This window comes from Sitophilus oryzae, unplaced genomic scaffold (genome assembly GCF_002938485.1).
Source record: "Sitophilus oryzae breed Bouriz unplaced genomic scaffold, Soryzae_2.0 scaffold_1536_pilon_pilon, whole genome shotgun sequence".
Taxonomy (NCBI): Eukaryota; Metazoa; Arthropoda; class Insecta; order Coleoptera; family Curculionidae; genus Sitophilus; species Sitophilus oryzae.
The window spans coordinates 1314099-1338035 of NW_022146210.1; the positions used below are offsets into that span (position 1 = coordinate 1314099).

Consider the following 23937-nt stretch of genomic DNA (forward strand, 5'->3'; position numbering starts at 1 on the left):
CCAAAATAATTAGTTTTTTGCACTACAATAATAAATAATAACAAAAATCATAGAGTTATAACCAAAAATCAACCGACAAAATATGAAACGGAATCTAACCCAATATCTAAGTATGTACAGCTGATGAAGTAAACAAAAGTCCGCCCCCAGGCTGATCTTTTAAAGAACGGCAGTGCTAGAATAATACAATTAAATTGTTGGCTAAAATGAAAAGTACGCCTTATACAAAATATTTTAGCTACGCTAAAATAAATATAAATAAACGTGGGTGAAATCTCATTTGTTTCCTTATGTTCAAAATAGGTTTTGCGATGAAGAAACCACAGAGAGTTCGCTTAAGTTGCCGCTTAAACGTAAACTTGATCGGATGTCTCTTTATAGCCGAGCGAACGTATCGACTGTAAAAAAATTGTGTGTGCACTATGTGAAGTAAAATTTCTTACTAACAGCTATTAAATTGGAGGATTAGGACATGTTTGAAAAAGTGTAGTTTGAAATGTTGAATGTGATAAATTAAAAAATATGTTTCACGCGTAAAAATATACAGGGTCCGGCAATAGTGCGTCGGGCATCTGTAGCTCCTAGAATAAAAAACTTGAGAATTTTGTTTTAGTGCAAACCTAAGGTATATACCAGGATGTATTTCAGGAAAATATTTTAACTTCTATAGGGTGGCTCAAATAAGTGTGGGCGGACCTGGATGATTTTTTTTAAATGGAACACCCTGTATATTATTGCATTTATGGCTTCCTTTCAGATCACTTTACATAACCCTAAGATATAAATAAATATATTTCCATAGTTTCAGAGATATTAAAAAATAAATCAAAAATATATATTTTTCAGCCTTTCTTTAAAAAATTTATTAAAAATACAAGAACTGTTCTGAAATCAAAACGATATTAGGTATTTACTTTAGATGGTCTGTTCTTACTTTGCTATAAAGATGGTAATCGTAATTCATACAGGATGTTCAATATTCTACGCCAAACTTTCTAAAATATAAAATATTTTTTCTTTGTTTTTTTTAAATGGAACACCCTGTATATTATTTTTTTATTAGATGGAGAGTTTAAAAATGATCATTTTTTGTATTTAGAGTATTTCAAAATTTTTAACGGTTTTACAGATAACCGCAGTATTATTTCATATGGCGCTTTCAATGCTAAAATACAAGAGAAAAATTATTGGGTGGCTTTGATAAAAATTTGCCGTGGAAAATGGCCATATGAAACATAAAACCGCAAATATCTGCGAAACCGTTAAAAATTTTGAAATACTCTAAATACAAAAAATGTTCATTTTTTAATTCTCCGTCTATTGAAAAAATAATATACATGGTGTTCCATTTAAAAAAACGAAGAAAAATTATTTTATATTTTAGAAAGTCTGGCGTAGAATTTTGAACATCCTGTATAATTTAGGATTTTCATATTTATAGCAAAGTAAGTACAGACCATCTAAAGTAAATATCTAATACAGTTTTGTTTTCAGAACAGTTCTCGTATTTTTAATAATTTTTTTAAGAAGGGCTGAAAAAATATATTTTCGATTTATTTTTAATATCTCTGAAACTATCAAAATGTATTTATTCATATCTTAGTGTTATGTAAAGTGATCGGAAAAGGAAGCCAAAAAATGTAATAATATACAGGGTGCTCCATTTAAAAAAAATCATCCAGGGCCACTCACACTTTTTTGAGCCACTCTATAGAAGGTAAAATATTTTCCTGAAATACATCCTGGTACATACTTCAGGTATGCACTTAAACAAAATTCTCAAGTTGTTTATTCTAGGAGCTACAGATGCCCGACGCACTATTGCCGGACCCTGTATAGTATTTTACGTGTAACTAATAGTTTTTTACACGTAATTAAAAATAGTTTTTAATGAGAGCACGGATTTAGGATGACCAGATCTGTATAAAAAAAAACATTGAGTATATTGAAACGGATTACTGAAATAACGTAAAAAAATGAACATTAACTTCAATATTAATTTTTTTTTCTAATAAATTAATATAAAATGCTTCGATTTCAATTTAGTTTTTCTACAGGGTGTTTCAAAATACTTGATATCTCTCGTGGGGAGATTCCTCACGTAAAAATAAGATTTATTTTTCATATCAACATAGGTTCGATTCTTCTTTGTTTCATAGCTGCAGGGTGTTAAATTCTTAATATTTTTTCGATTTATTATAATTTTCTTCCAAGTACATTTAGCGGTTCAAATGAAATTTTGAGGGTAAAAGTTACTATAAAAGCGACATATTTTAAAGGTAAAAAAATGTCAACATATTCACCAGGGACGTGCGGGTTATCACTGGAATATTTTTCTAAAAAAAGCATGTACGCCACTGACTTTTTTCTCCTGTTAGCGAAATAGTATAAGCAGTTTAATGCCGATTAAAAGTTGTCTCTTGATATTTTGTCGATTTCGGTCTTCTTGATGAGACAAACACAATTTTATTAATTTGTATTGATACAAGTCTAGCAACCTTTAAAAACTTTTAATATTATTAATTTGCGAAAGTTTTAAATAACTACTCATTGATTCCTCATCAAAAAATATGAAAAAAAGTTCCTATAAACATATGGGTATCGAAATGCATAGTTTTAGAATTACAGGATGTTAAAACTTTTTAAAATTAGGTTTTTTGTAAATACCATTATTTTTTATTAGAAATTACTGTAGGTTGGACTAATAGTAATAATAACTAATAGTAATAATATTTAATAATAAATTAAGTAAAATATGTAATTTATTAATTTTATTTTTATTTTAATTTTATTAATTGTGATTAATAAAATTGCGTTTATCTCATCAACGAGGCCGAATTCGACAAAATATCAAAAGATAACTTTTAATTTGCATTAAACGGCGGCCTACACAATTTTAATATCTAAAAGGAAAAAAGTCGGTGGCGTACATATTTTTTTAAATATTTTAATTTAAATTTATATTTTTTAAAATTTATTAGTGATAATTCATATTCACATCCCGGATGAATTTATCGACACTTTTTAGCATTAAAATATTTAGCACTTATACACTTTTTTAGAACTTTTACCATCAAAATTTCATTCGAATCACTAAAAGTATTTGGAAGAAAATTACAATAAATCAAAAGATTAGCAAGACTTCAAACAAGGCAGGAATCTCCCCAGGAGAGATGGCACATGGTTTTTGAAACACCCTGTATGTAGCTAATAATAATATAATCAGCAGACGCCGTTTTTTTTAAATTGTATGGTATATACCGAGCAATTTAGCCTATTATAGGAAAAATAATCTTAATTAAAATGCCCCAATAACTTTAAAAACTAATTCTAGAATCAAGCAAATGTATACTAAAAACCAAACTTGATTATAACATTGTGTCATTTTGGAAATGCAGAACAATATTATTAAAATGTAGACAACTATTGCCCTTATGAAAACCTTATAAGGAGTTTTTCTAATCTGTATATTAACTATTAACGAAAAAAAGGTAATTATTGGGAAAACTGGAAATCGTCCGATTTTCACCAAAATTAGTATACACCCTATTTTGAGGTCGTAGATTACGAATCTGAACTTTTTTCTTGGTGGTCTCTTACCGTTTTTCAGAAAAACGGAAAATTATTTCAACATCGAATTTTTCTTAATTTCTCATATTTTTAAGGTTTTCTGGCATATATTTTGTTAGGTATTCAATAAGCAATGATGTTATTGCTATTCTCTGTTACTTTTTTAACCGATTCTATGTATAATAGAGGAAAATTTGCTAAAATAAATTTGTAAACAATCTGAAAATGTTGGGTTATGTGTTTCTGGCATTTAAAGCAACGTTGCCAATGCTAAACCTAAATTTAGGGTGTTTTTTTCGCTCATTCTGGGATTACGAAAGGCGGTTGCCAGAAGAACGGCTCCTTCCCATAACTGCTTTTACCAATGAGATCTGACTATTTATAACCACGAAGTTGCACGAAAGAGTTTTGATTGCATTGGTTACAACTTCCATGCGGAGGGTGTTAATCTTTTGCTGTTATATTATATCAAAAAAAGATTAACCCCCTCCGCAAAGAAGTTGAAACCAATGCAATCAAAACTCTTTCGTGCAACTTCGTGGTTATAAATAGTCTTTATATAACTTCTTTGCGGAGGGGGTTAATCTGTTTTTGGTATAATATAACAACAAAAGATTAACACCCTCCGCATGGAAGTTGTAACCAAGGCAATCAAAACTCTTTCGTGCAACTTCGTGGTTATAAATATAACAAAAAAAAAGATTAACCCCTTCCGCATAGAAGTTGAAACCAATGCAATCAAAACTCTTCCGCGTAATTTTGTGGATATAGGTAGGTATATTTAATTATTGTCAGATCTCATAATAGGTAATTTATTTAAAATCCTTAATCACCTGAAAAAATAGAAGATATGGCAACGTTGTAAATTTTCAAATTTCTAGATTAGGTCTAGAATATATTTGTCTCTTCCATTACATAGGAGAGAGAAAGAAGGATATATGAAATGTCAAACTTCCATCTGGTCTCATTTTTCTTTGTTATTTTGCTAAGAAAAGTGTTTTTCAGTAAAATTTTGGACATTTCTCTATCCCCAATCAAGTGTGGCTTTTAGATAAACTATAATATAATGAAAATATAGTGAAATTATTACTTTATAGAGCCAAAATAAAGAAAAATTCAATGTTGAAATAATTTTCCGTTTTTCTGAAAAACGGTAAGAGACCGCCAAGAAAAAAGTTCAGATTCGTAATCTACGACCTCAAAATAGTGTGTATACCAATTTTGGTGAAAATCTGACGCGATTTCCAGTTTTCCCAATAATTACCGAAAAAAATACTATACTACTCACCTAAACGTTTCTACTGCTATTCTAGCCGGACTCAACTTATATGCATCTCTATTTAAAATTAATCCATACTGCTGCTTTTTGTCGCTCAGCGACCTCAATGCTGGCGCTGTGCAACCTATATAAGATGCTAAACTAATCAATAATAGTGAAAACAACTCGGCAAACTGTTCTAAAAATATATCTTTCAAATGGGTATTCCTCAAGAGTTCGTGGAGGGCACAAAGCGCCTGCAACGGTGTCAAACTGGCAATTTTTATATCCCCATTTCCTTGCTCTTCATAAAGGGGAGTAGTTTTTAGATGTTTCTTTATTTGATCAAGTAAAATTTGGACAAGGGTACGATCAGTTGACAATATTGACCAGCATTCTATTATACAACTGAAACAACAAGCATATATATATTATATTCCAGTACTACAATTCATTACTTCACATAAGTATTATACAGGGTGGCGCCTCTCATACGACGCGGAGGCTCCAAGGCGAATGACAGTTTGAATCAAATAATAAGGATATACTGAGAAAAAAAGATATTTAAGAAAATCTTTTTTGTGGGGTACGCAACCTTAATAATATTTTGAAGAGAAATGAGTTCTCCATTGAATCATAATATACAGGGTGTTCCATTTAAAATAAAAAAGGAGCCTGCTTTTAAAAATGGCAAATGTCCAATATTAATTTTATCTCGCCCGTATAACTTTTTTGGGTCAAGTTTTAATTTGATTGAAATTACAATGGTTATTTGAATTAGGCTAGTGATGGGAATACCGGTTCCACATTGGTCGCGTAAGAACAGCAACCGTTCCAGAGAAATACCGCGATTTTGTAACCGAGGCTCCTCCCGCCCTATGTGATATTTCTGGTCACTGTATCTACCTACTTCTATCATCGCAGTTATCTCTGTGTCCGTGCAAATTAATAAACAATAACAATTCATAAACCCCCCAAATTTGTAAACAATAAACAACATGCAGATGGCTAGAAGAATTTAGTGACGTTAGTTTTTAATTTTGAAAATAAAACTAAACTTAAATAAAAAAACATAAAATAATATAATTTATTGGTATTTAATGCTTTTTATTCGCCATCTTTTTAGTTCAGTCATTGGGGATTTTTGCTTGGAAAAAAGCCCGGAAGTTTTGCAAATTTGCAGGTTTATAGGTTTTGGGGTCCCTAACTAAAATCCATAAAATGCATATTTCCAGACTTGTCGCCGGCGCCGCCATCTTGCCAAGATGGCGCCCAAAATCGGTATTTTGTGAATATCTCAAAAACTATGTGTTTTTCGCAAAAATTTGAGGAGAGCAAAATTAAAGAGAATAAAATGTCCTATGTAAAAAAGGTTTTATGAAAAATTTCGCTAAAGTCAACCGTTTAGGCACAAAATCCCTGGAAATTTTACAATTTTGCGTAAAATATGATATATTTATATATAAAATCAAATGTCCATTAGGGTTCACTAAAACTAGTTTTAGTTTAGTTTCTTCAATTATGTCATAAAACAGTGCCGTATCATTAATTCGCTCATTAATTTATGAATAATTAACTTTAATTATTGAAAATGTGTACTTGTTTCCACACCACCCAAGAGGTAAAGTATATGGCGCGTTTATTTTAACGTCTCCCCGGAAGCCTACTCCACTAGATAAATTAAAAACTTTAACTTATCTGCACAAGACCGACAGATCTGGCTCATTGTTGTAAAAGTCGATCATGTCTGCTGTGCTGGGCTCATCAGGGTGATCTCTCAATACGTCCAACTCTTCATCTTCAGCCGCCAGAGGGATATCTACAGGCAAGTCCAACTCCTCTTCATCGGATTCGTCGAATGACACATCAGGATTTCCCATTGCAGTATGCACAAATCATTGAACATTTTTATCCAGCTTTTCTGCATCCGCAGGCTTTACCATAGTTGTTGGTTTTGCATTTACATGATAAAAATACCAACAGGGATTTTGGAGCTGGATCTTTCAACGTCGTGACTGGAGTAATGCCTGTTTTTGTTTTCTTCCAACACCATTCTTCGGCATTTTTGGTACAACCAGACCAATGCCCAACCTGGTTGTAAGTTCGCAATGAATTCTGTCCAGCACGACAATTAATTATTCATAAATTAATGAGCGAATTAATGATACGCCACTGTTTCATGGCAAAATTGAAGAAACTAAATTAAAACTAGTTTTAGTGAACCCTAATCGACATTTGATTTCGGAAAATCGACTATACATAATATATCATATTTTACGCAAAATTGTAAAATTTCCAGGGATTTTGTGCCTAAACGGTTGACTTTAGCGAAAATTTTCATAAAACCTTTTTTATAGGAAATGTTATTCTCTTTAATTTTGCTCTCTTCAAATTTTCGCGAAAAACGCATAGTTTTCGAGATATGCACAAAAATCCGATATTGGTCGCCATCTTGGCAAGATGACGGCGCCGGCGGCAAGTCTAGAAGGTTAGGGACCCCCTTAGTTAGGGACCCCAAAACCTATAAACCTGCAAAGTTTCAAAACTTCCGGACTTTTTTCCAAGCAGGCTCCTTTTTTGATCCCCAATGACTGAACTATTTCTTCAGATTGAAGAATAGCTTTTGAAGAAGCTCTATATTTTTGCTAATACTATTTAGATTTATATTCTTCTGATAGGTACACGTTATAATAGTTAGAATTTAAATTAAAAGATATACATTTGTAAGTCAATTATATTTTTTTCTTAAAAATCTGTTTACTTTAGAAATTTTAGCTGAAACAATAAAAACTAATATAATTTGAATCATTATTCGAGATTACGCTATATGCTACATTTTTTATCTAAGTATATGTTTTTATCTACGTATATTCCTTATTGGTGGAAAAATTAGAAGTAAAATGTTCATGTCATATAATCAAAATAAAATCAGTACTTACGTACTTCCCGTGTGTTATATTTTGAAAAATGATACAAATGATAGTTTCATTTTCCATTTTTGCAGTCTAATTTCTTCTTCGTTTTTTTCTTATTTTTGTAAAAGTGTTTATTTGTAAGTATCTAATATACCTAACATGTATTTATTATCAATCAAAAATGTACCTCAACCTACCGAAAATCGCGATCTAGAAAGTAGCATAACGACTGTAACGGGGGCATCAATGCCAACAGCGACCGACCAAATCACGACAGACGAAAATTAGACCTTATGAGCACTCCAGCAGTAGCGCGACCACTGGCACTGGAGCGAAATACGTCGCGATATATGTCGTTACGTCGTTAGCAGTTACATCTCTTCGCGACAGACGAAACCACGACTCCAGGAGCGCGACAGCTGGAGCAAACACGTCGCGGTCGAGATCGCGCGACGCTACGTACTTATCAGTTCCAGTTACTACTGTTGGCGACCGACAAAATCGCGACCCTAGGAGCGCGACGGTTGGAGCGAAACACGTCGCTATGCGGTTCCAACTAACTCCAATAGCGATTATAAATAATTTAGTTGCAAATTATAAATAATTTATAGTTTCGTCGTTATTATGATCGTCGTTCTTCAGTAACAGGTTCCTTACCTTACGACGTTATAAAAAAATACCGCTCCAAAATCGCGTTACTCAAATACCGACACATCACTAAATTAGGCTATACCGGGTAAATCCAATTTAGGTAGCTGATTTTCGAAATTCAAAATTTGCTCTTCATTTTAGTCATATCTATCTCTAATGAAACTCACCTTTATTTCATTTGTAGAATCCAAAAATCAATTAATATATACAGGGTTGTTCACCACATACGACACGGAGTATTGTAGCTAAACGATGAGATTTTTACAAATTGTAAGTTTGGGGTTCGTTGAAGGACTATTAGAGCTACAATTTAAAAATATTTTTACAAGATACAGTGTCCCAAATAAATAAAAAATATCAAAGTTGTATTTTTTTAAATGGAACACCCTGTATATTATTACATTTTAGTTTCTACGATTAAAATAAAAGGTAAATTTGATTAAGGTTTATTATACTTAAACCTTACCGTTTTTGAAATATTTTCAATTTTGTGAAATTGCAGTAAAATTTTAAAGCTTCAGTTTCCAAGGGTATCAATGTTTTTAATACTAAATATTTAATGAAGTTTATTTATTGATCAGTTATTGTGTTGCAATAATAAAAATAATACTACCTTATACAGAGTGTCTAAAAATTTATTTAAAATAATTATTAGCTTCAAACGGCAATAACTTCTTTAATTTAAATGGAATGCCCTGTATATTTTAGGAGAATCAGATGCCCAATTAAATTGTCTATCAAATTGTATTATACCATTTTTTACCTATCCCTTCAAGTTATCGTAGAAAATGCATTTTCTTTTAATTTAGACCTCATTTATCAATATATCCATGGAATATTGACATTTGAGATTGTTTTTAAAGCAACAAATGTACAAAATGTACAGACTAGTAATATTATCGTTTTTAGCAAAACGATAATATTACTAGCCCATTTGTATGCAAAAAGAAAACTATTTAAATCTTTATAAAAGAGTATACAATTAATTAAATATAACACCATTATTTCCGCCCATATACTAATTAATTACATACTTAATTGTGTTCGTTAATAAATCATTATAAATAAATATCGATTTGAGACAGAAATCAATATAATAATAAGTTATCAAATTAAAGTCTCTGTTGTTATAAATAAGCATTTATTAAAAAATGAAATATCATTTTTAAGATGTTACTTTTTATCGCACTGTCTAATGTCCATACAAAATTAAGTTTTTTAGTATTTGGAGCAATTATTATTAATCAACGGAAACAGTCAGTTAATGTAGTTTGAATACTGGAATCATATTAATTGGTCCTCTTTAACAAATATTTAAACAGTTTTTTTTTTAATTTTTTAATGAAATAAACGAATTATATCGACAATATTAGTATCTGTACTCTTTAAAAATTTGGTACATCTTTAAAAATAATCTAAAATGTCAATAGTCCATGGGTATATTGATAAATAAGTTATAAATTACAAGAAAATGGATTTTCTACGGAAACTTAAAGAGATAGGTAAAAAATGGTATAATATAATTTGATAGACAATTAAATTGTGCATCTGATTCTCGTAAAATATACAGGGTGTTCCATTTAAATTAAACAAGTTATTGCCGTTTGAAGCTAATAATTATTTAAAATAAATTTTTAGACACTCTGTATAAGGTAGTATTATTTTTTATTATTGCAACACAATAACTGATCAGTAAATAAACTTCAGTAAATATTTAGCATTAAAAACTTTGATACCCTTGGAGAAATGAAGCCTTAAAATTTTTACTGCAATTTCACAAAATTGAAAATATTTCAAAACGGTAAGGTTTAAGTATAATAAATCTTAATCAAATTTACCTTTTATTTAATCGTAGAAACTAAAAATGTAATAATATACAGGGTGTTCCATTAAAAAAATACAACTTTGATATTTTTTACTTATTTGGGACACTCTTTATCTTGTAAAATTATTTTTAAATTGTACCTCTAATAGTCCTTCATCGAACCCAAAACTTGCAATTTGTAAAAATCTCATCGTTTAGCTACAATACTCCGTGTCGTATGTGGTGAACAACCCTGAATAGTGTTCCGTTACAAATATCACAACATTAACATGCAATTTTTATTGGGGACACCCAGTAGAACTCAATTTATTTTAAAAAAATGTTCTAAATTAGCCTACATTTACTTACAAAATGTCATTTCAATACAAACTGTTGTTCTCCTTGGAGCATCTGCGTCATATAAGAGACGCCATCCTATATGACCAAAAAATTTATAATTATACAATATGATCGACAAAAAACGGCGTCAGCGATGCCTACGAAATGAAAATCGCTGTCATTTTATCTGTAAAATTATATGGAGGATATCATGCTCGTCATTTCTAAGCCAACTGGACGCCGTTCTTTCCATCCTGTATTTTTAATAAAAAACATTTAAACAAATTATATTGCCATTTCTCATTATAACTATTTAGATTATAATGATCAAAAACGTTAAACCAATACGCGTCCATTATAAATATTTTTGATCACAACATATTTTTTTTAAATAAATTTGTCTTACCTGCTAAACGGTAAAGGTTGCATCAGTAAAATACCACCCACAACTCGAGGATGGTGTGCCGCTAAATTTACTACTGCTCGTAACGCAGATGTCTTAGTTCGGGTAAATGGTATACTATCTAGCTGCGCAATTAATCTCTCGGTTACATGACTAACATGATTTTGTAAATCACCGCCTTTGTTTTTCAGTGTAATGTTTAGAACAACGCTGCTGCCATTTGAACTTGAGGACTCGCAGTCTAATAATGAATCAATCAATCCCTCAACAAAATGTATTAGTTGAAACTGCGGAAGATTTTGACAAATCACATTAGCTAAATCGGACGTTAAATTAAACAGCTGTTGTGGATCATTGGTTTCAATACTTTTCTGTACATGTTGTAAACTGTTGGAAAGAACCTTATCGTGATCTCTCATATGCCCTTCATATCGAGATGATATACATAACGTTAAATATATACAGTCCACAGCTACCTAAAAATATTAGAAAAGGATACCGTAAAATGGGGGGAATAGAAACATAGTGGTGAATAGAAACAAAATTTCTGAAAAAAATCAAATCACGATTAAAAATATTCAAAGTAAAAAGAGTCGACATATCTAATTTTTCTATCATTGGTAATACACAATAAAATGTAAAAACTATATTTTTATCTGTGGCAGCGCTGTTTCTGTCAATCAACTGATCAATAAATGTGAGATCGATTTATCACCTATTTTGTATGGCGCGAAAACTTTATAAATAAAATATTTATTTTTAAAGTAATACATAAGCTGTTACATGTAAGTTGTTATATTATAATATGTATTGTTAATGATTGTTAAACCTACTTAAATATGTAATAATTTACTGTTTCTAATCACCTTGTTGGAAGCATAATAGATAAAAACCTTAACATCAATGTGTGTTTCTATTCTCCCGAATAGCAGGTGAATAGAAACACAAATGTTATTTTTATTTAATATTTATATGCATATTTTTCAAAAATCAAATTATATGTATACGCAAAGAACAAACAAAGACCCATGTTTTAAAATATTCGGGAAAGTAATACCACATTTTTATCAACCGGTATATCGCTAATAGCCTACGAAACTGTTTCTATTCACCCCATTTTACGGTAGTTAAAAAGATAATTACAGGAAAATATCGGGATATTTCGTCAAGTAAAAAGAAAATTAAAGAGTACAAATACTTTTTTGCCACTGAGTTACGAATCCAACGAAAAAATCTTCTTAGAAGCTATTTATTTGTGAATACATTTCCTTTCCACCCACAGAGATAAATATTTCCGGAGAAGTTATTAACATCGACATACCGCAAACGAAAAAGGCAGTGGCAGCACTGAAAAATAACAGAGCTCCGGGACCGGAGAATATTCCAGGTGAATTGTTAAAATGTGGAACAGAAAAACTATTTAAAGCCTTAACCTGGTGTATAAATAGATTCTTGAACGGCGCCCCAATACCAAAAGAGTGGAAAATCACCTATATATCCTCAATCCACAAAAAGGGAAATAAACAAGTGTGCTCCAACTATAGAGGTATATCAGTAACAAGTACCCTAAGTCGATTATACGGACGGATCCTTAGAGATTTAATAGAACAGGAATACCAACAACAAGAAGAGGAGGAACAATCTGGTTTTCGGACTGGGAGAACCTGTACCGATAATATTTTCTGTCTGAAACAACTAATAGAGAAAAAAAGTAGTATTGATCAGGAGACACACCTCATGTTTATTGACCTTCACAAAGCATATGATACCGTTCCAGTTAACAGACTATTCAAGGTACTACAGGACACAACATTAACTACACCTTAATTAGAGCTCTGAAAAACTTGTACGAAGAATCGAAATCACAAATTAAAATAGGCAACACATTACCTGGAAGATTCTTTGTCAATAAATATCTACGACAAGGATGTTGTGTTTCTCCCACATTATTTAAAATATATGTAGCAAAGGCCTTGAGACAATGAAAGAGAAAATGTAATGGAATGGGCATTAATTTGGGACATACCTGTCTATATACCCTGCAGTTCGCAGATGATCAAGTTCTTATGGCCAACGATAAAGATGATTTGGAGTACATGACAAGGAAACTACAAGAGGAATATCAACGATGGAGTTTGGAAATAAATACAGGAAAAACTAAATATCTACCTATTGGTGCAGAACTATCTAGCGTACATCTAGAAAATGAAGAGATAGAAAGAAGCCTGCAATGACTACACCTATCTAGGAGTGATATTTGATAGAACAGCTAAAGATGACAAAGACATTAAAAAACGAATATCACAAGCTAGAAGAACAATTGGCTGTCTGAATGGAGTATTTTGGAGTAATGAAGCAGGGAAGAAACGGAAGATCAATATATACCAGACCCTGGTAAAGAGCAGTCTACTTTATGGTGCAGAGACTTGGCGAATAACGGAAGCCAACCGAAAAAAACTGGAAGCGGTAGAAATGGATGCCTATAGAAGAACCTTAGGAATTTCCCGAAGAGATAGAGTCCGAAACGAAGAAATCCAAGAGAGGATAGGAATAGAGGGATCTTTGGCAACCGACATCGAACGCCAACAACTTATGTGGTACGGAGATGTCCAGAGAATGGATGACACACGACTTCCAAAACAAATTATGCAATGGATACCCCAACATCGAAGAAAACGTGGAAGACCTAAGAAGACTTGGAAGGAGGGTGTCACAAGAGCAATGAGTGCCAGAAATCTAAGCGAGGGACAATGGAACGATCGGAAGACGGAAGTTAGGCATCGGACAACGTCGCGAGACGTTCTAAAACCGATATATATATATATATATATAGTATATATATAGCATATATATATATATATATATATATATATATATATATATATATATATATATATATATATATATATATATATATATATATATATATATATATATATATATATATATACCAATAACATAATAATATATAATAACAGCTCTGGAGCCACAATTTGTGACTGAGGAAAACAGGATCTCTTAATCATATTCTTTTTGAATATAACAAATTTCAAGTTCAATCAATTGTCAAAATCACTCGTTCAACACTTTGGATATTCTCATAATTTTACCTCAGTCTTAGTAGCACATGGTGTCCCACTAGGATTAGCCTTCGGCTCAGTATTGGCTGTGAGTTTACGGAAAAAATATTTAGGTTCATAGCAGTTGAGAAATTGCTGGAAATTATTTCATCTAATTGTTATGGGATTAATAACCATGGCTTGATGTAAGGATATTGACTTTTGATTTAAGTAAAAACAATCTTCGAATTGTCACGGGGTTTCTAACAGGACACTGTCTCCGCAACGAACACCTCAGTACGCTGAAGCTGAGAAACAACGGCGAATGCAGATTCTGTGGGGAAAATGGGGAAACACCAGACCAACTTATCACTGGTGCCGAGACGACGACTGTTCCTGCCATGAACTTTGGTACGGCTGATGTTGAGGATGGAGAGCTGGCCTGTGTGGAGCCGGCTCAGATACTGGCTATTGTTAAAGCCCTGGGACTGTATGATGAGTTATAACTCGTTATAACTCAAAAAAGGGGAACACACAATAGAGCTGTAAGGTCGCGGTGAATGATTAACTCCCCTCCTAAACATTCTACATTCTACAAGGATACTGATTTGATATTAATGTGGAAATAATTTCAATACAAAATTGAGACTCATTCCAATATGGAAAAAAATGGTATGCGCTAAGAATGGCGACTTGACATGATACTTGCAATGGATATCTTGAAATATTAATTTGTTGAAATGCAATATCAACTTTTGATTTAGCAGTAATTAAAGAAGATTCATATCAAGATAATAATCGTCTAAGGGAAAAGAGAAGATATTATACTCCCAGCCATATAAATTTCCACGGTTTAAGAAATTATCCAATTTTTCTTGGCAGAAAATTAATACATGTTCAAGAATCAAAAGTGGACATTATTTAGTTCTTGTGCATTTGAATGGGAATGACGTAAATCAGAGCTGTTATTGTGAATTGTGACTGAGGAAAACAGGATCTCTTAATCATATTCTTTTTGAATATAACAAATTTCAAGTTCAATCAATTGTCAAAATCACTCGTTCAACACTTTGGATATTCTCATAATTTTACCTCAGTCTTGTATGTACCGGGTGTCCCACTAAGAATAGCTCTCGGATGTACCTCGGAAAGTATTAGCCGTAGAGTTTACGGAAAAAAATATTTAAACCAAAGGGGCTATGAGAAATTGCTGGAAATTATTTCCAAATTTGTAAAACGGCCGCTAGGTGGCGCAACTGCTATGGAAAATAAGAAAATAGATTTATACAGAATTTTGCCTAGATAATGGGTACTATAAACAATAGCTTCATAATCTTCAGTAAATTTTGGATTTTTTTTGTTAGAACCATTTTCCCTCATCTGTTCAAATAGTGTTGGGGGAAGGTTAGGATCATTTTTACTTAAAGTCACTAACTCCTGGATGACTGGATCCAACAAACGAGGGCTCGCTTAAAAGAGCGTTTCTTACTCTATATTATACCATAAAAAATAATACTAATAGGTTTTGAACGTAGACGCTAGGGGCGCTTTCACAATAATAATAAATAAGAAAATCGATAGTTTGTGTTATTTTAAAGAGTAGTAAAGCGAAGTTGAGGTATCCGATATCTTTCAAACGAAGATACAGCAATTTGTTAGGTGCACTTACCTTCTGATTAGGCCGATTCTATCAGCAGTCTCTGATTAGCCCAGCTCTTAACAAAAAAAAATCGACGACATACCATAATACCAGATGTATTAATATCTAATAATTAAGATATTAATAATAGTGAACAAGAAACGATGATTCTAAGACTATCAAAATGTTGATCTAATAACAATTTGACGTTTATACTATTACGTCAAAAGCAACTTTTTTCCAAAGCCTACCTTGACTTCACTGAATCATCGTTTCTGGTTCACTATTATTAATATCTTAATTATGAGATATTAATACATCTGGTATTTGATATTCTGGTATATCGTCGATTTTAAAATAAACTAACTGTTTCTATCTTATTTTTTTTTTTGTTAGAATGGGCCTAATCAAGAGAACTACTGATACCGCGTTGTAAAAATAAGGTAATTAAGGGCTTATTTTTTGGTATTTATTATAATTTTGCTAATATCTTCGGTTTGAAAGAAGATATCAAGATGCGGTTTTCGCTGACTTTTTAAGCTTTTACTACTCTTTACTATTAGGTAAAATTACATATACTATTGCATTTATTTTTTTTTTTTGAAAAAACGCACAATGTTTGTTAAATTGTAAGACAACGCCCCCTACCGTCTACGTTCAAAAGCTAATTATTGTTTATATGATACAATATTGAGTAAGAAACGCTCTTTTAAACGAGCCCTCGCTTGTTGGATTCCGAACATCCAGTCCAGAGTTATTAATATTCAAATAAAAACAGATCTAACCTTCCCCCACCACATTATTTTGGTAGATAGGGGAAAATGGCTCTAACAAAAAATATTGAAAATTTACTGAAGATTATGAAGCTGTTTGATTGACACCTTATCTAGGCAAAATTGTGTAAAAACCCCATTTTCTTATTTTTTGTTGCAGTTGCGCCCCCTAGCGGTCGTTCTACAAACTTGAAATAATTTCCAGCAATTTCCCATAGCCTCTTTAGTTATAAATATTTTTTTCCGCAGCCGCTACGGCTAATACTTTCCGAGATAAAGCCGAGAGCTATTCTTAGTGGGACACCCTGTACAACCCGATTTAATTATTGCTTTATACAAATTTCTTGATGATTGTGGTTTGAAATTATACATTATTGTGTATTGGTTCATCTGATTAATAGTCCATAATATATAAATAATAATAAAATTTCAGATTTCCTATTGCTATCGATTACAATCGGGGTATAGGACTCACCCACACTCTTGGTGAGGGCGAACTTCGATTGACTTCTTCAAAACACTCAACTAAGGGTAGAATATTTCTACCACCAGGCTGGATAGTCCTAGTAGCTTACGCAGTAAAAGTAAAATACTACTACTACTACTACTCCATTATCAACTCAACATTAAAGAAATCTTCGACCTCTAATATCAACTTATCAGTTGTAGAAAAGTTATAAGACCTTAAAAATGAATCCTCTTGGGGAAAAACTTTGAGGATTACACGATGAATAAAAAGAACATCCACAAGAGATAAAATAAAGCAAAATAATATATATCATGCCTCTCGACGTTGAACGTCTGATAGTTGGACACATAATACGAAAAAAATGTAGTACCGAGCTTTTAACATTGCCGTTGGAAGAATAATTGCGTAATTCTGTTCACTACCAAACATTTATTTAGTGACCACCAATTTTTATTTAAATGTTAATAAATAAAAATAAAGTATACAGATAAAAATCTTGTCCTTAATTCGTGGTACGAAAATTGTGTTTTTTATGACGATGTGCAAACGAGTAAAATTTCCTGTGCGCAAAAATAAACTCGCGTAAAATAACAATATATAGCGTAATAGAGAGATATCGCTAAACCGAATAGCGTGCATGGACGTTAATAAGGCCAGGTGTTATTTTCTTTACGTGAGATGGTATTAACTCTCTTCATTTATAGTTATCGGATCGGAAAGAATTCTGTTCGCGTCGCTATTTAAACTTAACCTAACTTTGAATTTAAAACTTTGAAATTGTTTTGTTTACTACGTATTTTAAAACTAAAGGGCTAAAGTGCTTATTTCCAGTGCTTTATTGTTCAACGTCTGCCAGTAGGTTTAGGGCAACAAGCAACAAATTCTCTTAGAAGGGCTAAGTCGTCATCTGCTGTAAACCTAAACCTCTTTATAGGTTCTTTAATATTGGAAGAGGTGGAATCCATATTTTGGGACATATTTATTTAATTAAAACTAATCCCAGCTACTTAAATATCAAATTACCTAATAAAACTAAAGTAATCTGGTAATAATTCAAAAAAATTCAAACATAACCTAAAATAAAAGATCTCGCCGGCCGGCCCCGGTTGTCAAATACCCGTACATGCCCATTTAAGCAATTTTTAAACGTTATTTAGAAATAGCGCTTGGTGTAATTGATCCGCAAATTACGTCAGGCGATAACGTTATTAGCGGGTGTTGCGTTAAAAATTGACTCGCGCATATCGTAACCATGAAAAGGCACGCGTAAATACTGCAAGACGCTATTCGGTTTTCCGATATCTCTCTAATAACTGTGCCGGTCAGGCGCTGTGCACAATTTTAGAGGCCATAAGTGGGCGTGCTATGTGCGCAAACTAGTAATCTAACTAATACCCGATTCCGAAAATTCGAACCACGAAAAACAATAAAGAAAAAATAAAGTTTATAATCTGTGATATTATTAAGACTGCAAAAAACATGAAATTTAAAAAATATAAATAAATCTGAAACTTACCCTCTTAATATTGTTATTCGGATCTGTACACCTTGGAACAATTTTGGCCAATAACATACCAGTTTGATGAAAAGTATGTGGACAATCATACGCAAACTTAATATTATCCAAATATGTTTGCAAAACCACCCGAAGTGTTTCTATAGCGGGCAATCGTTGTTCTGCCTTTCTTTTTCCTAACCATGATTCTAGAAGTGTTACGAGCTCGTCTAATGTCGCGGGAGATAGGTTTTGTAAAATTAACTCTTGTACAAACTGATTTAACTCGGAAAAGCTTTTTGTTACACACGGAACAAGTTTCAAATCTCCGTAATAGCTATCCATACTACTAGAATTAATTTTGCAATAAATAGCTGATGCATTATAAATATTATCAAAGAAAAGTTTGATCAACTTAATTCTTTCTTCCGATTCTAATGAAACTGGTAGCTTAATAAGAGCCGTAACTGCCGATGTGATAAGTGGAAAAAGTTTGATATACTCTGGTCCATTGTGTAGATGCATTTGACTTGAAACTGCTTCAATAACTTTATCTCGAGAATTCATTCTAATATGTAAAGAATTCCGATTGGGATGCATAGCGTCTGCTACGCTATGTATTGCTTTTAAACATGTTCTTTTTATAGCAAAATCTTTAGAGACGGATAACTCTTGCAATACAAAGTCCAAAATTTCACTTTCAACCACTCGCAGAAGTGGCTCACTTAGAGCTTCATTACATATTTCAGAATAACTGTAAATAATTAAGTATCTCAAACGTTCGACGCCCAAGTCATGTCGCTGGTCCTTCATAAAAGAAAATAGTTTCGATGATTTCTTATTAAGCATTTCTTTGCGAACATGGGATAATTTCTCTAGAACTAAGGCTAGATGTTTTTGCGAACATATACCCATGGCTTCGGCACAAGCCTGGAGATCTGAGTAGTCGGTTAAAGTAACATTCAGAAGGGAATTTTCGATATTCGGTGATACTAATTCCTTTGAGCTTACGTGGCATAGAATTACTGCAAAAAACTTGATTAAAAATCTCTTCTCTGCAAGTTTTACTTGTAATTCATCTTTATCGATACTCGGTATTATCCTAAAAATGCAAAGGAATTATTGTCTACAGGGTTGTTCACCACATACGACACAGAGTATTGCAGCTGAACGATGAGATTTTTACAAATTGTAAGTTTGGGGTTCGTTGAAGGACTATTAGAGCTACAATTTAAAAATATTTTTACAAGATACAGAGTGTCCCAAATAAATAAAAATATCAAAGTTTTATTTTTTTAAATGGAGCACCCTGTATATTATTACATTTTTAGTTTCTACGATTAAAATAAAGGTAAATTTGATTAAGGTTTATTATACTTAAACCTTACCGTTTTTGAAATATTTTCAATTTTGTGAAATTGCAGTAAAAATTTTAAAGCTTCATTTCTCCAAGGGTATCAATGTTTTTAATACTAAATATTTAATGAAGTTTATTTATTGATCATTTATTGTGTTGCAATAATAAAAATAATACTACCATATACAGAGTGTCTAAAAATTTATTTTAAATAATTATTAGCTTCAAACGGCAATAACTTCTTTAATTTAAATGGAATGCCCTGTAGATTTTAGGAGAATCAGATGCACAATTAAATTGTTTATCAAATTGTATTATACCATTTTTACCTATCCTTTCAAGTTTTCGTAGAAAATGCATTTTCTTATAATTTAGACCTCATTTATCAATATATCCATGGAATATTGACATTTTAGATTGTTTTTAAAGCAACAAATGTACAAAATGTACAGACTAGTAATATTATCGTTTTTAGCAAAACGATAATATTACTAGCCCGTTTGTATGCAAAAAGAAAACTATTTAACTCTTTATAAAAGAGTATACCATTAATTAAATATAACACCATTATTTCCGCCCATATACTAATTAATTACATACTTAATTGTGTTCGTTAATAAATTACACAGGCCGACATGATTTTTGTAACACGAGTCAGTTGCAGAATTTCTTCATAAAAATATGCTTCTAATAACAGAAAAAATACTCCTGAAGCTCCTACACGTACCACTTTTCAGTTGCCTAATTACGCCTCTTTTTTGCAGGTAGTCAATTTTATAGATGTCAGGTATTAAGTCTAGGTAGATTCGTTTACATACAGGTAAATTTTATGATGGGATGATTGAAAGGGACGCATTTGTGCACTATAATATATTGTGAAAAACATAAGAGAGTTCAGTTTTCAGTTGATTTTCGACGTGAGTTGTTCTATGCGTGTAGATAAATAGTACGAAAATGTCAAGTCAAACGCGCCGCAGTTGTAAAGTGTCTCCTGATCGATTTTGTTACATTTGTGGAGAATTTATGGTGCAATCACAAGCCAGACCATTTTCTGAAAATGTGAAGAAAGCCTACTTCAAGTATTTTGGAGTTTTGGTTGGAGATCAAGACAAGCAGTGGGCTCCTCATGTGTGCTGCGTTACTTGTAGCGTGTCGCTTGTGCAGTGGATGAAAGGGAAGAGGAAAAAATGCCATTTGCGGTTCCAATGGTATGGCGAGAACCAACTAACCATTTTGACGATTGCTATTTTTGCCTGACGAAAACTGAAGGTTTTTCCAAAAACAAAAAGCACAAGATCGAGTATCCCAATTTGCCGTCTGCCATACGACCTGTTCTTCATGGTGCAGATCTCCCAGTGCCGATCGCGCCCTTAGACTGGCAAGGTATTGTTTTGGAAGATAAGGAAGATATTGAATCAAACAGCTCTGGAGACCAGTGTACTGATCCTACCTTTACCCCAGAGGGCGGTTCCGACAAGCCACATTTGATTGTTCAAAGCGAGTTGAATGACTTAGTGCGTGACTTGGGGTTATCAAAGCAGCAGTCAGAACTTCTTGGATCCCGGCTTAAGGAATGGAATCTGTTAGCCAATGAAACAAAAATCACCACTTTTAGAAAAAGAAATGCTCCGTTCTCTGCATTCTACAGTATGGAGGATTCGTTGTGTGCATGTACTGATATCGATGGCTTAATGCAGGAACTTTCTATAGAACATTCTCCCTGTGAGTGGCGCTTATTCATAGATTCGTCGAAATATAGCCTAAAAAGCTGTGTTATTGCATAACGGAAATTTAAAACCCTCTATACCAGTTGCCCATTCAGTGACAATGAAGGAAACTTATGAAAATATGCGCATGCTTTTAGATAGAATCAACTACAACAGGTATAAATGGCAGATATGTGGGGACTTGAAAGTTATAGGAATTTTAGTGGGACTTCAGGGAGGATTTACAAAATATTGCTGTTTTCTTTGTTTGTGGGACAGTCGTGCAGTAAATCATCATTATGTACAGAAAATTTGGCCAGAAAGAAGTGAATTTCAACCGGGTTCCCAAAATGTCAAGTATATCCCTCTTGTAGACCCCAAAGACGTCCTCCTGCCTCCTCTTCATATCAAACTTGGCCTCATGAAAAACTTCGTGAAAGCTATGAATAAAGAAGGTGATGGATTTAAATACCTAAGGCAAGTCTTTCCCCAGTTGAGTGATGCCAAATTGAAGAGAGGGTATTTTTATTGGACCACAAATCAGGAAATTGTTGGACGACACAAATTTCACAGACACGCTTACCAGGCAGGAACTCAGAGCATGGACCTCATTTGTTAGTGTAGTGAGGGATTTTTGGGAAACAATAAGGATGCGAACTACGAACAATTGGTTAATGAGCTTTAGATGCTTATAAATCGCTTGGTGCCCGAATGTCTTTAAAAATTCACTTTCTCCATTCTCATTTGTCATTTTTTTCCTGAAAATATGGGTGCTGTCAGTGATGAGCAAGGTGAGAGATTCCATCAAGACATAAGGACAATGGAAATTCGTTATCAAGGACGATGGGATCCAGCCATGATGGGTGATTACTGTTGGTTTTTGAAGAGAAGACGCGGTCCCTCATAAAAGGAAAAAAAGTAAAAGTTTTTGTTTATGTTTTGATCTCGTTTCGATTGTTTTTGTACTTTTTAGGTATAAGTAATGTTTGAGGAGTGTAAACTATAAAATATAATCGGTATATAGGCTTAAGAAGTTCTTAAATCATGTTTTGAATAGCTATCTTAATATATTGAATATTGTAATATTGAATGATGTTTTATTAATGTAACAAAAAAACCTTACGTGTTACGACTTTTTTTTGCCACTTTCGTGATTAGATAGGTTCATTCTACCACAATATCCTATTGAGCTTTGTGTTACATCGAAAAAATTTTTTTTTGTCGGCCTGTGTTATTATAAATAAATGTGGATTTGAGTCAGAAATCAATATAATAATAAGTTATCAAATTAAAGTCTCTGTTGTTATAAATAAGCATTTATTAAAAAATGAAATATCATTTTTAAGGTGTTACTTTTTATCACACTGTCTAATGCCCATACAAAATTCAGTTTTTTAGTATTTGGAGCAATTATTATTAATCAACGCAAACAGTCAGTTAATGTAGTTTGAATACTGGAATCATATTAATTGATCCTCTTTAACAAATATTTAAACAGTTTTTTTTTATTTTTTAATGAAATAAACGAATTATATCGACAATATTAGTATCTGTACTCTTTAAAAAATTTGGTACATCTTTAAAATAATCTAAAATGTCAATAGTCCATGGGTATATTGATAAATAAGTTCTAAATTACAAGAAAATGCATTTTCTACGGAAACTTAAAGAGATAGGTAAAAAATGGTATAATATAATTTGATAGACAATTAAATTGTGCATCTGATTCTTGTAAAATATACAGGGTGTTCCATTTAAATTAAACAAGTTATTGCCGTTTGAAACTAATAATAATTTAAAATAAATTTTTAGACACTCTGTACAAGGTAGTATTATTTTTATTACTGCAACACAATAACTGATCAGTAAATAAACTTCAGTAAATATTTAGTATTAAAAACTTTGATACCCTTGGAGAAATGAAGCCTTAAAATGTTTACTGCAATTTCACAAAATTGAAAATATTTCAAAAACGGTAAGGTTTAAGTATAATAAACTTTAATCAAATTTACCTTTATTTTAATCGTAGAAACTAAAAATGTAATAATATACAGGGTGTTCCATTTAAAAAAATACAACTTTGATATTTTTTACTTATTTGGGACACTCTGTATCTTGTAAAATTATTTTTAAATTGTACTTCTAATAGTCCTTCATCGAACCCAAAACTTACAATTTGTAAAAATCTCATCGTTTAGCTACAATACTCCGTGTCGTATGTGGTGAACAACCCTGTATATTCTAGTGTCTTCGTTCTTTTGAAAATATTGCCACTAAAACACGTAAAAATTAAATTATCTATTGGTGTAGGGTTGTCAGGGTTCGGGATCCACTACTAAAATTTATTTAGTAGATACAAATACATAAATCAAATAAAATATTAAATATTTTTTTTATTGGTTGGTCATATTTTTGTTGAAGTAAAAAGCCATTGAAAAACCTTGTTTATTAACATCTAAAGGACGACTCGTGTACTTGGTAAGTATTTTTTATTGGCAT

The 23937-nt window shown here is 32.1% G+C and overlaps 1 protein-coding gene across 1 annotated transcript in view; it reads right to left on the reverse strand.

The window, feature by feature from the left end:
* Positions 1–23937, reverse strand: part of LOC115878851 (maestro heat-like repeat-containing protein family member 1) — a 62219-nt gene that overhangs the window by 18302 nt on the left and 19980 nt on the right. Inside the window, exons 6-8 of the mRNA XM_030895468.1 lie at positions 18397–19477; positions 10944–11416; positions 4859–5236 (exon numbers count right to left, since the gene is read on the reverse strand). Coding sequence (XP_030751328.1) covers positions 4859–5236; positions 10944–11416; positions 18397–19477 — 1932 coding nt within the window. The remainder of the gene's footprint in view (positions 1–4858; positions 5237–10943; positions 11417–18396; positions 19478–23937) is intronic.